We start from the raw sequence: 14,133 nt of genomic DNA, 5'->3' as shown, positions 1-14,133 counted from the left end.
AGTGTGAATGAGTGAGTGAGTGAGTGTGAATGAGTGAATGAGTGAGTGAGTGAGTGAGTGAGTGCGTGAGTGAGTGAGTGAGTGAGTGAGTGAGTGAGTGAGTGAGTGAGTGAGTGAGAACGCACGCATCTGTGTTTGGAAAAAATACATATCACATTTGCCGTATACAATGGGAGATAAAAATCCATCCACCAATCAATACCCGGATGTGACACGTCCGGGACTAACCCGACACCAGCACTGCACATTACCGGATGGGTTGAACGCAACATAAATATGAGACATAATCAAGGAAACTTAGAACGCTACAGGTACGTGGATTTTGTTGTCTTGATTAATTTTTAAAACGTGTAGCAGGGACCTTATGATCCGTAGCATACCTTTTCTAGTACCGTCGGTCATAATGCCGGAGATTCGATACAGACCTACCTGTTCATACGCCAACAAAAAACCAGAAATTAACCTGTTCACATTCCACACACCTGTAGGGGTTACAGACTTTTTAATAAGGAACGCCACGCCTCAAGCTCCTGTCACACAGCCAAATATGTCCTCCTAAACACTGCCGAACTCCCCCAGCCATGGTTAGGAGTGTGTCGGGAGCAAGGTCGGCTGTGGTTGGCTGGTGTTTGGCGAGGCTGGCTGATGACCGGTTTATTACGCCAGCCGAATGTTTCAAAATATTTCTATGGTTGGCTGGTGATCGGGAGTGTGTCAGTAGTGTTCAGTAATTCTATTACTATCGAACGATAGGCGTGACCTAAATCTTGTTAGACTGCTTCCGAACGTTAGTCAACCTTGGTTGGTAGGTAGTTGTGCGACAGCTAGGGGCGTCAGGTAGGCCGAAGAACCAACCACACTCAACGATGAAAACATCAAAAGAGCAAAGCTATTTGTTCCATATAAATGCATAGGGCCGGGATAGGTATTACGTTGAGCTTTTAACATCCACCCCCTCCACATTTTATATCAGATCATTAGGATGATCTATTGAGAAGAGATGCTGTTTCAGAACACAAGAGACAAGACACAGGAGACAAGACAAGGCTCTGATTTATTGTTTTGACTTTTACTTTGATGCAGTGATGTATTTCAATCCTTTTCTATGTTCCCACTGAATCAAAACCATTTGTAGAATGATTGAAAGCTTTCCTTTTTCAAAGTTGTTTCTGTAACAAATGGATGTTGTGATAGTAACAAGTTTAGCACAATATAACCTTTTCAGGGTTTATGATGTCAAATTTTCAAAATATAGGAATCTTGTTTTTTCAGGCCTGCCTTGTTTTTTTTCGCCCTCTCGCATTACATTTTGAGTCTGCGGAGCATGTCATCCATAAAATTTACTTACTGTGGCCTAACCTGCCTAAGAAACACTGCATGGAATGTACACCAAAACTACCTCCAGACCGGATCGGCCGACGCCCGGGCTAAAAAGGGCCGCGTCCTCTGTCGACCACCAGGGCGGAGATTCCGCAACTGGTGAACCACCTCCAAAGAGGTTACGGGGAAGAGAGTATACGTCAATCTATACATGGAATGTCAGAACTCTTTCTCAAACTGGCAAACTGAAAGAGCTGACTCATGAACTAGAAACACACACGTGGCATGTAGTAGGGCTCTGCGGGACAGGGGGGAAGAACAGTGGCGAACAGCTGACAGAGGAAGGTCATTTGCTATACTATTGTGGAGAGACAGACAGACATGCAAAGGGTGTAGGTCTACTAGTGAACACAGATTTTAAAAACACGGTGATGGCATGCTGCCCAGTTAATAGTAAGATCATGTCTATCCGCATGCGTGCTTTGCCCTTTAATATCACAATACTACAGGTGTGCACCAACATCAGACTATCAAATATCTGAACGAACCATTTTTGCTCTAGATCTGCTCACTTTTGTTTTATTACAATAGTCTATTTTTTTTCTGATTATGGAACAATATGAAAACAGGGGTATAAAGCAATCGCCTTATTTACTGTAGACTATATTGTCTGGTATGACTATTGATTTAGTAAGCGATTCTTCCAAGCATTGTAGGTATTCCTGTCATCTGTTTTTCTATAGCCCGGAGACTACACATCGCCAATTCGGCGTTTTTTTCAACGAGGCAGATGAACAACAGTTTGATCTTTGAGACATTCAAACACACAGGCAGGACTTTTGGGACGACGTGAAATTTATCTGACGTGTCACATCCAGCTGTCTGGTATCAAAGACAAGAACTAGGATGGGGATGTTTCGACCAACTACAAGGTTTCTGTTTCTGTTCATATTGAGCTTTGGAGTTGTAACCTACTTGTATATAAGCTACAGTGGACTCAGAAATTCACAGAAAGAGCTTCACCAATACAAGGATTCTGCGCGCGAATTCACCAAGTTCAACCTAAACAAGACAGCTGAGGAAGATAGACATCCTTCAAACACAACTGATGAGGGAGAAGATACTGCTGTGTCGGATGTTTTAGAAAAAGGTAATTACGTCAAGACTACGGACAAGAATAGGGGTCATTGTGTAGCATTTTTGCACCAAATGTGAAATATTTTAATGAAAAAATCTGTTACTTCTGCTTGCAACATATTTGTATAATTATCTCACATTTCTGACATATATACATGTAGTCGGAGCTTAAAGAGCCTTACGAGGCGAACTCATTTTGCGCCACTACCACAAAATACCAGGACATAAACAAACATGGTTACCTGTGTTTCCAGCCCTTAAATACACCAGTATGGTGTACATCTAGTACAACGTTGGTATTTCCACTTCCTGGATAGAAAATTTGCAACTGGAGTTAAGTTGATTCAACTTTTAAAATTTTGAATTGTAATGAAATTACCTGGAAATAAAACTTTTGCATCGTCCCGATGTTACATAATGCAGCTTTAAAACTTTCTTATGGAGTAGACTGGGAACGGTTGGAGAAAGAGCAGTCTCGTCGACTCGCAACGCTGAAGGCATACTGTGCGTCCCAACCGGAGGTACGATACAAAGGTCATTTAATGTTTACTGATTCTTGCAATCTATCTAGTTCTGTCCGATCATACGCACATATAGCTTGGGTACCATCCGGATTTTCGCTACGCAACGCTCGAAAAAATCTTTTCGAGCGTTGCGTAGCGAAAATCCGGATGGTACCCAGGCTAACGCACATACCCACTGACAGCTGTTTTCACAATGATTTGATGATTCGACTGAATTCTATAACTTTCGCTCAATTGGGCTGTGTTACTGTTGTGCTTTCTTAGTTCATGCATCAAGTTCATTCATATACCCCATATATGGGTCTTTATAATTCAGCCAAGTATCTGTTTAACCTGTAAAAAAACTAGGTTGGACTATTTCCGATATGTTTAGTATATGACGTTTATATTTCACTAGTAGCATTGCTCTCAAAGACACAAGACAATTACAAATTGAAATAATATAATTACAACGTACATAATATAATATAATATAATATAATATAATGCAGTGGCGTCGGGTGGTGTAGTGGTTAGAGCAATAGACTGTGAACCGGGAGACCCGGGTTCGATTCCGAGTCGTACCCGGGACATGTCTGAACATGCGCCCCGACGTTGTGCCCCTAGGAAAGGCACTTTACAAGAATTTCCTCACTCCACCCAGGTGTGAATGGGTACCTAACTTCGGTTGGGAAAAGTCGTATTGAGGTCACCTTGTGGTGCCGAATGGCAGCCGCACAGACCCTTGCGACAGTTCCACAAAAATAATTGTGGAACAAATATGTGTGTATCATGTGTATTATTTGATTGTTGTAATTGTTGTGATTTGTATTCGATTATTATGTGATACCCTGCATCAATTCAGCCGTATAAAGGCTGCGACTGCACGGGTACTGTTTGGACAATAAAAACCATATATAAAACCATAAATAATGAAACGGAAAATTTCAAACGTTTTTGACGTTTTTGTTCTTTTTTTAGACATTTCGATCCCAAGGCCTACTTAAGTTCCAGTTACTCTTTTTTGAAAAGATCAAAACAGCATACTGCTTCATCCCGAAAACTGGATGTTCAACTATGAAGTTGTTACTTTACAATCTGGAACATAATACAACTGAAAAGCCAATGCACAAAGTCAATCGTACATCTAAAGACAAGAAACATGTTGGTATTAACGCGAGGAGACTTAGAATGTTAATGGACTACAGCAAGGAACAAGCAGGTTTGCGTCTTTCGACCTTTAAGAAGATCATCGTTGTCCGTGACCCGTTAGAAAGGTGAGTATACACTTGTTTCTTGTGATATACGAGATGACGAACTAGATTCCAAGTCATACCTATTATTTATAAATTATTTATTACGTTTTCAACTGATGTCAATGAATTATGTTTTATTGATTATGCAAATGGGGTCCTCACCTGCATAATTAATATCAGTTGATCATATTCTCCAAAAATGTCAGTCATATATTAACATACGATAGTATCAAAGCATTTCGTCATTAATAATGCAAATGAGGTTCTTATTTGAATAAGATATATTTGATGATGTTCACGTTTACTTGACATTCAAATGCTGTATGAAATCCCTGGCAATTACCATTATGGAACATTGCATTTCATCGTTAATTATAACTTGTATGAATAGCCCTTAATCAGCGTACCTACTACTTAGTATGTAATATTCTGTGTGTGTGTGTGTGAGAGAGAGTGTGTGTGTCTGTGTGTGTGTGTGTGTGTGTGTGTGTGTGTGTGTGTGTGTGTGTGAGTGTGTGTGTGTGTGTGTGTGTGTTATAATGGATATGGTTGGGTTCAGCTTGTTCCGGAGGAGAAAGTTATTAGGCATTATTACATCTGACCAGCATAAGCTTACTGCTTTCACATGTGTTATTTGTAACAAGATCTCCTTGACAGTTCCTGACTCTGCACAAAATAGAAGGGGAATTATCCTTTTATTCAAGAGAGATTTTTAACCCCTCTTAAAAATTGTGGATGCAATACATTGACCTGTGGATACAAAATAACGTTTACACAAGTTTGAATATATCAGGAGGTCTGAGATCTACACATTCTCGTCGGGTGATTGTTGTCTGTCTCCCAGGTTGGCATCTGTGTGGCTCGACAAGTTCGTCAACAGTGAAGTACGTAAATCGTGGACGGCGAAATACTATCAAGAATTAAGACGGAGTACGAATCAAAAGCCAACAAACAAGGTGAGGAAAAAAACCTTCTCATTTTGGTTAAGTGGGCAAATGAAAAAGAAATGTACCTTATATTCCAGAACAAAAGTTTGAGCAACCACCAACCAACCAAGGTTGGTGGTTGCTAAACCAAATTTGGACAATTGGTGATTGCAATTATATATCCTTTTTAACAAAGTTGAGCTCTATATTGCTACAAGTAAAAACAAATTGTAGAAGCATCTCGGCAAATGGGGCGGATTTTGTTTTTAAAATTTGTGTTTTAATTTGTTGGATTCTGTGTTGTATGTTGTCAAGTTGGATGGTTCACTTCTTTTGTTCTTTTCTTTTGTTGAATAAAAAAAACAAGGTTGACAGACGAGAGCAGTCTGACCAGATTTAGGCCACGCCTATCTTTCTATACGAATCGAACAGAAGCCGACCTATATGATATAGCCGAACAACAGCTAACTAAAACCGAACTTGCTCCCGACTGCTCCTAACCTATGGCAGTATTCGGGAGGCCATATCCGGCTATGAGTTATCGGTTAACATCAACCGTCATTATTTTATATACTATAGTCAAGTCAAGGTACAGGAGGAGGGAAGCACAACAATACACAACCAGTGTCGTTTGAAGATTTCCTCACCGCCGTTTCGAAGCATACAATGTACGATGTGCACTGGGAATCATTTTCCAAGCTATGCCTACCATGCGAGGTACCTTCTTACACACTTCTTTTTTTTTTTATAAATCATTATTTTTATTGTTTCCAAAATTCACACAAAAGAAAGCATGGCACAACGAAACAAAATGAAACCACATGCATAACTACACAACTAAATAAAAACCAGTAAACAATATAGATGATATAACAGAGTGTTACAAAGTATAAAAAAAAGTCAACCCCAATTTCAATTTATTTATAATTTCTTCAAGGAGATGAAAGTAGACCTATTAGCTTTCCCCATTTTCCCCTGTGTTTTTTTGTCTTGCCCACCCGATTGGAAATAATGGTTTTTAACTTAAAGTAATATGTTACATAAGAAATAAATGATTCTATGTTAAGTGACCAAGGTCGATTTTTAAATATAAAATATTTTCCCAAGAGAATAATGAGATTGGACAGGACTGGGCACCGATCGTTCAAATCCCCCAACATAACATTACAAAGACTAACATGTAAATGGTAACCAGTATGGCTTAAGTACCATTCTTCCACCTGTTGCCAAAACAGTGCAGCAAATCTACATTCCCAAAATAAATGCATGGGAGACTCTTCCTCTTCCTTACAGAAACTACATAAAGGGGACTCTATTAACCCCCACCTGTGTAACATTTTATTTGTAGTTAAAAATTTAAATAGTAATTTATATTGGAATATACGCATGTGGGAGTCAATAGAGGTTTTATAAATTAAACTATACACTTTTTTCCACATCACTGGAGTATTCAAATAGTCTTCCCAATAGTATTGTATTCTGTCGGAAGATTCCCATAACCTAGCTTCATGCATAAAAAAGGAGTACAGATATTTGTTGATATTCGATTGCTGAAGCCAGCTTATGTCTCTACAGACAGGAACACATACGCTTAAATTCGGTGACACCTGTTTCAAGAGATTCTTCCAGGATAAGGGAATAGCTGAAATAATTTGATTATACACAAATTCCGAGCAGGTGTCACCAAATTTCAAAGCATAATTTTCAAAAGACAGAAAATTATTTGCTGAGTCTAGAATGTCATTCACAAAAAGAATCCCTTTGCTATAAAGAGACATTAAAAAGCATGGTTTTCCACCAATACAGATTTGGGAATTCAGACAAAGTAGTTGCTGCTTTACTTCAAGGGCATTCTCAGGGGGGCGTAGCTGGAACTTCAGCCATGCTTGGAGGATTTGTCTATAAAATACACTGATTGGAGCCTTCTCTTTTATCAGCGCTTCAAAGTCACTAATTGTAAACTGACAAAAGGGAAATGTATTCGTAGTAAACAAAGGGCTAGAAAAAAACAACAATTTAGAACAAAACCACTTTTCACTATGGTATAACTTCGGAACCCAAGACGCCTTCATGGTCAGATCAACAGCACGCAAGTTTCTAAGTTTAAGACCCCCATGTTCATATAGAATACAACACGGTGTATTCCGTATCACCCGAGGTACCAGCCCGACCGCGCGTCCGAGATCCGATCCGCGGGAGGGCTGGGACCGAGGGTGATGCGGAATACACCGTGTTGTATTTTATTTATGTCATACCCACCCAAGAAAACGCGCCTTTCAATGCAAAATGAGCGAAAATTTGGTGTCCCTAAACCCAAAAAATGCGACAACATCAATTCCAACGTCCGAATTTTGTATTCGAATTTCGAAATCGGTGCCCGCGGTTAGACCGAAACGCGTTCGAATCGTTCCACGGAACATTTGGAAGGCCCGGGCCGTACGCGTAAAGAACCCCCGGGCTGTACCGCTAGTTATCACACGGGCCGGAACACCCGTATCGAACGTAATCGCGGCCCAGGTAAGACATAAATAAAGATTATATAGTGTTTTCCTTTTTACTCGTTCTGGACCCCCTCCCCACAAAAACTGAAATATTTTTTTCTCGTATCTATCGAAAAAGGCAGGAGGTGGAGACGGAAGAGACTGAAATAGAAATATAAATTGTGACACTACTAACGAGTTAATAAGGGTAATCTTCCCTAAAAGAGAAAGAAATTTCCCTTTCCAGGGATTCAAAATTTTATCTATCTTTGTCTCTTTTCTGTCAAAGTTAATATTTACAATATCAGCTAAGTTTTTGGGAATATGAATCCCTAAATTGTCAAAAGGGCCGTCGGTCCATTTTAAAGGTAAGGAACTGGGTAAGAAAAAATTGGTATCTCTTAACGAACCTATACGAATTATCATGCATTTATCAAAGTTTGGAGTTAAACCAGACAACAGTGCAAAATCTTCTAAGTCTTTCACTAACGCATATAACGAGGAAAGCTTTGGGACAAGGGGAAAATTCGAATTATCGGCATATTGTAAAATCTTACTTTCAAGACCATATGTTGTTAGACCCTTTATTTCCATGTTATTTCTTATTTTGATTGCAAGTAATTCTACAGCTAGCACGAACAAATAAGGGGAGATGGGGCATCCTTGCCGGACTCCACGGTTCAGGGGGAACGCATTAGAAATATAGCCATTATTAATAATTTTACTGAAAATATCTTTATACAAAATTTTTACCCATGCAATAAAATTATCTCCAAAACCAAAATATTCCAAAACCCTAATGATAAAATCTTGTCTAATTGTATCAAATGCTTTCTCAAAGTCGGCACAAAATATTAATCCGGGAAGTTCATTTTTATCGTAATATTCTATAATTTCTAGCAGTCTTCTTATAGTATCACCAATACTTCGTCCTTTCATAAAGCCAGTCTGGTCAAATGAAACAAGATCGGGGATGACATTTTTTATACGAAGGGCCATACATTTAGATAGGATACGGGTGTCGCAATGTAATAAAGTGATGGGTCGCCAATTTTTAATGAAAGAGGGGTCTTTATCCTTTCCCGAAATGAATAATTAAAAGAGGCTAACAGTGGTTGTTTAACACAGTGAAAAAAGACCTTATAAAATTCAACAGGAAGGCCATCCAGACCGGGTGACCTTCCTGAGGAGAATGACTCAATCGCTTTTTGTAATTCAAATTCTGTTATCAATTTTTCGCAGCTATCGCACTGGCCGGGGGACAAATTCACTGGTGGCGGTTGAGGAAAGAAGGGTCTAAAAACATCTCTATCTAACGAAATAGGGGGCTCTTTAAATGAGTAAAGGTCAGCATAAAAACCTGTTTGATGTACTAAGACATCCTCAGGATCAAGGACAACAGAGCCATCTGACTTAACAAATTTTGTCATGTTATTTCTTACCCTCCCTCTACCATTAAGATTCATAAAGAATTTTGTACATTTTTCCCCTTGTTCCATCCACCTGGCACGTTTGCTCATTATAAGGTTATTAGATTTCATTTGGTAGAATAATTCTAATTCCTGTTTTTTACACTGTAACTTGTCAAAGATTTCATTATCGGGGACTGTGTCTAATTCTTCCTGCAGGCTGTTGATCTCACACGTGAGAGAAATCTCAGTATTCCGACTTTGTTTCCGACTTCTCAGATTTCCAAGACGAGTACTTAATTACATGGCCGCGAACGGCACACTTGAAGGCTTTCCATACTATGTGGGGATTTGCCGTATTCTGATTAAAAAGGAAAAACTCATGCCTGGCATGCACTTTAGATACTCTTAATTAGCAGCTGTCAAAAAAAAATTATTCAGACCTAGTTGTGAAGTCAGCCACTTTTTAATGCAAATTTAAAGCCACAGGTGGTGCACATTCACCATTCATTACAGAGTACCAGAAATATATACAAAAAGTTTGTCGACAATAACACTGCCAGAAAATACAAAATTGAAACATATCAAAACAAGAGTTCCACGATCTCATACCTTCGCCAAATGATGTTAACCCTTGCGGGTGACGAATTATACAATCATTGATTTTGTAAATAAGAGCCTCATTTGCATGGATTATATCAGTTGATCGTATTCTCCACCCAATGACAGCCTTATCTTAACATAAAGGCTATTATTGCACTTCCTCATAAATTATGCAAATGAGGTCATGATTTGAATAAATTACGTTTATTGATGTTCACCTTCACTTAACTTTCAAATGTGGCAAGTATGAAATTCTCAGCAGTTAGAACTATGAAATTATAAAAAAATTGCTATTAATTATGCAAATTAGGTCCTCATTTACATAATCTATATCCTCAGATGTTTTTCTCGTTCTCAAGTAGATGTCACAAGTGTTTCATAGTTCTATTATCGAACAAAGCAGATTTATAGAATTTCCTCATTAATTATGCAAATTATCTTCTGATTTGAATAATTGCCATCTGATTATGTCAAGCATCACTTCAACTACCTACATACCAAAAATCACGACAATACGTCAACCGGTTCTTGAGTTATCGTCCTTCAAAATTTTTTCAACAAATGCTTCTGCAGTTCCAGAACAAGGCACTAGGGGACCCAAACTCATGTCACTTCTTCCCTACCCCAAGATCTATCTACCAACCAAACCCTAGCATGTCCAGAACATGATATATCAAAACCGGAAGTTCAGCTGCAGTACCTAGGAAAGCCGCCAGGGGGCCCAAAATCTAATCATTTCTAGGTCGCATGAAGACCTACCCACCTACCAAGTTTCATTCCAATCCATCCACTGCTTCTCGAGTTATCTTGCTAAACCACACACACACACACAAACACACACACACAAACGCTACTGAAAACATAACCTTCTTGGCGAAGGTAAAAAGTAACCATACTTAGTATTCTCATAATATCCTGGTGCAGTTTGATAACCGTCTAAAGTTTGTAATATCATATTCATAACAGACTCAAAGTCAAAGAAAATATATCAGAGACCAATCACACATCTCTTTTTGACAGCACAATGTCAACTGCATCAATTCTTCTCTTTTCTTTTCCGTTGACAAGCAATACAGCATAGGTATCCTTGGCAGGTACAAGGATAGATACTTTATTGTTGTTGTCTTTAGCAAGTTCAGCGTTTCTTTCATTTACAAGCTGCGAGCGCGCCGTCTGTAGGGGTGGGGGAGGTGTTCATAAACTGCTAACCCACGAGAGTTCCCCCTTAGCCTGCGCCCAGCAGACAAGACTTTATCGCGGTCCTGGAAGTTGACAAAGCGTGCGAGCAGGGGCGGGTTGGGACGCGAGGTAGTCGGTCTGGACAGTCGATGCACTGCGGCGGTCGGCATAGCGTCCGCGGTCGGTAGGTGTAGCTCCTCCGCCAGGAAACGTGACAGGACCCGCGCAGAGTCTTCCTCCTTGTTGAAGGGCAAACCTCTAACGATCACATCCGGCTTCATAGAGTATCTTTCGGTCAATAAGACTGCCCTTACCCTCTCTCTGTGTTCCTCGCGTAAAGCATCGCGGAGAGTATCCAACTCGCCAGAGTAGAACTCGGCCGTCTTCTCTAACTCCCGTACACGTTCACGTAGCATGTTCACCTCACTAGACAGGCCATCTACTTTTACATCCAAACACTGGATTTGGCTCTAAAGCCTATCTCCAACAGCTTCTTGTTGTTTTTTGGTTTGTTCTAAGATGACACTGGCAAGATTTTGAAGTTCTGGAGAGAGCGAAGACAAACTCACAGTTGCAGTTTTTTCGGTGGACGCCATCTTAGGTGTTTTCGTGGGAGGGGGTTCCGTTGAGTGGGGCTGGATTCCTCGGCACTCGCGCTGCTTCCAGAGGTCCTATTTCGCTTTCCCATCCAGCCAAAAAGGACAGCAAGACACCACAGAAGATCTGGTACAGATAGCGCGGAGTACACGGCGTAAAAATGCAGTTTAAACGTGGAAGATGTTCAAAAATGCGGGAGCTTGGCGCCCAACGTCAGTCTTTCGCCGCCATCTTGGATTCTCTTACACACTTCTTATACACTTACTCCAACTTTTACCTGGACCTGTTGCACCCCCCCCCCCTAAAGTTAGTATCAGTCCAATTTAAGTAACCAAGGTGAATAATTATTTGAGTCACACGTCACCCAACCAGCTGTTCCCAACGTGGCCCCCGGCCAGTTTTTAAAAAAAATGCATATCTTGTGTGCAAAGCATCATTCAAGTGTGATAATGCTACATGCTTTTAACAATGACATTCTAGTACGTCGACAATTTAACTTTTTACCTTCGATAAGAAGGTTATGTTTTCGTAGCCGTTCGTGTATGTGTGTCTGTCTGTCTGTCTGTAAACACGATAGCTTGAGAAGACTTAAATGGATTGACTTCATATTTGCTAGATGAGACCTCGAAATGATTAGATTTTGGTCCCACTAGCGGCTTCTTATGGTACTGCAGCTGAAGTTCCGGTTTTGATATCTCGTGATCTGGACGTGCTAGGGTCACAAAATTTGTATGGTAGGTAGCTCTTATGGTGGGGAAGAAGTGACATAGGTTTGGGGCCCCTAGCGGCTTACTCAGGAACTGCAGGGACATTTCTTTGAAAATATTTAAAAGAGGATAACTCAAGAACCGGTGGACGGATCGTCGTGATGTTTGGTATGTAGGTAGCTTAAGTGACGCTTGACATAATTATGCGACAATTATGTAAATCTGGATGTTATTTGCATAATTAATGAGGAAATTCTATAAATCAGCTGCATACATTATAGGACTATTCAAGCTTGTGACATGTAATTGAGAACAGCATGTAATTGAGAACGAGAGAAACACAGGCAGATATTGATTATTTAAATTTACACTTAATTTGCATAATAAATGAGAAAATGTTATAATCCCATAATGGTAACTGCCTGTAATTTCATACTTGGGGTATTTGAATGTTAAGTGAAGGTAAACATCATTGACCATAACTTATTCAAAAAAGGACCTCATTTGCATACTTTGTGAGAAAATGATAGAATGGCTTTCTTTGTTAAGATAAGGCTGTCTTTTGATGGAGAATTTGACCAACTAATATAATTTATGCAAATGAGGATCCTATTTGCATAATCAGGAGGAATCATCTTTGTCAGTCATAAAGATAACATCATTTGACGAAGGTATGGTTACTAGTTATATATAACTTTTTAAATAATTTCTTTACTAATTTTTGCATGCTGTGTATTTAAAACGGAAAAAAATATCAAAATGAAAATTAAAGTGCTATGAACAAAAAACAACTCACCGGAATTTTCGACCGAATTTCTCATAAACGGAACAGGAGGGGCGGTACCGACTTTCGACGAACTTCGACCTGGTGCTGACGTCACAAGGGGAAAATTATATGTATACAGGACTTGGGTCAGATAGATGATGAGGACCGAGAGATTCGTTTGAGAACAGTTTAATTTCCAATATGTATGTAAATTATTCACTAGCTCAGATAAACTTTTATGCAGAAAAGTCCATTAGTGACCACCCCTCTTAGAGTTCTAACAAAGATTTTCCCGTCAGATTGACTACGACTTCATCGCCCACACCGACACGCTCGCTTCAGATATTCGACTGTTTTTAAAGAAGAACAACGTCACGGCGAGGGAAGACATCCTACCGGAACATCAACTCAGACGGGCGAACGACGAAACTGTTTTCGGCGACGTTTTCGGCCAAGTCCCGAGAGAAAAAATAATGTCGATTCGTAGAATCTACCAGGAGGACTTTGACATGTTTGGATATTCTTTTGAAGAAGATTTGGCAAAGATAGACAAGGCACGGGGATAGTCTAGTGTCATTTTGTTGCTATAATAATTAAGTTTTTAGGTTATACAGCTGTACTTTGGCTATGTGTAAACGCTATTTAGGGGTATTAAGACTGGACGATTGTTTTAATGTAGTACGTGTAACCAATTCCATTTCATAGCAAACTGATATCTGTGAGACAAAAATGCGATATCGCTTCATATCGGTTCTAGCTATTTATTGGTGGTATAAAAAAATAAAGGGACTTTTGACACATAGCTTGTTTCTGGGCTATTTCAAAATGCTTCAAGTATGAAATGATGAATGAAAAGATTTCCTTATCCAGAATGGGTTTTTTTTGCCTCCCAGAAATTGTATTGCATGCTTTCAACATTCTTTCTTGCAAAGACTATGTGAATATGTTTAAACGACCCTGAGGATGAAAAAAGACTATGCTGTGTAAAGAATAACACAACCGCTTTTGTTTATACATATTTTCTTTTTAAAATTGCCCTACACGTAACGTTACATGTAATTGTCCCTAACAGAGGTACATACAAAACTTTTCAAAAGAAATTTACAATGATAACGAAGGCGGAGCTGCAAAAAACAAGCTGAGGTCCTACAGACTGTTGAAGTCCGCATATACTGAAGAACAGTATCTGGGTACTGATCATCTACGGCACAACTCTCTCGCAGAACGCCCCTCGGAAATTGATGCGTATT

General features: G+C 39.5%; 1 protein-coding gene across 3 annotated transcripts; it reads left to right on the top strand.

The window, feature by feature from the left end:
* The first annotated feature begins 221 nt into the window (after positions 1-221).
* On the top strand, positions 222-13,629 carry LOC109475679 (carbohydrate sulfotransferase 9-like). Of its 3 annotated transcripts, none has more exons than XR_002140562.1 (7): positions 222-311; positions 2,064-2,470; positions 2,881-2,991; positions 3,942-4,237; positions 5,061-5,172; positions 5,722-5,859; positions 13,183-13,629. XR_002140562.1 is itself a non-coding variant. In XM_019776442.1 (7 exons), exons 2-7 carry the CDS (start codon positions 2,227-2,229, stop codon positions 13,447-13,449), a joined length of 1,131 nt encoding a protein of 376 aa, XP_019632001.1. In that variant the 5' UTR covers positions 222-311; positions 2,064-2,226; the 3' UTR covers positions 13,450-13,629. The 3 variants fall into 3 exon arrangements, 2 of the variants coding, with proteins under 2 accessions (XP_019632001.1, XP_019632000.1); XM_019776442.1 differs by having other exon boundaries at positions 2,905-2,978; XM_019776441.1 differs by having other exon boundaries at positions 2,881-2,978.
* The last annotated feature ends 504 nt before the right edge of the window (positions 13,630-14,133 follow it).

This window comes from Branchiostoma belcheri, unplaced genomic scaffold (genome assembly GCF_001625305.1).
Source record: "Branchiostoma belcheri isolate BF01 breed outbred unplaced genomic scaffold, Haploidv18h27 scaffold340, whole genome shotgun sequence".
Taxonomy (NCBI): Eukaryota; Metazoa; Chordata; class Leptocardii; order Amphioxiformes; family Branchiostomatidae; genus Branchiostoma; species Branchiostoma belcheri.
This window is presented reverse-complemented; position numbering and strand designations above follow the sequence as displayed.

Excerpts from the sequence above, each read along its gene's own strand:
- LOC109475679 (XM_019776441.1), top strand. The coding sequence starts at position 2,227 with ATGGGGATGTTTCGACCAACTACAAGGTTTCTGTTTCTGTTCATATTG. Across the intron at positions 2,979-3,941 it reads ACTGTGCGTCCCAACCGGAG|ACATTTCGATCCCAAGGCCT; the intron begins GTACGATACAAA and ends TTCTTTTTTTAG. Across the intron at positions 5,173-5,721 it reads ATCAAAAGCCAACAAACAAG|TCAAGTCAAGGTACAGGAGG; the intron begins GTGAGGAAAAAA and ends TATATACTATAG.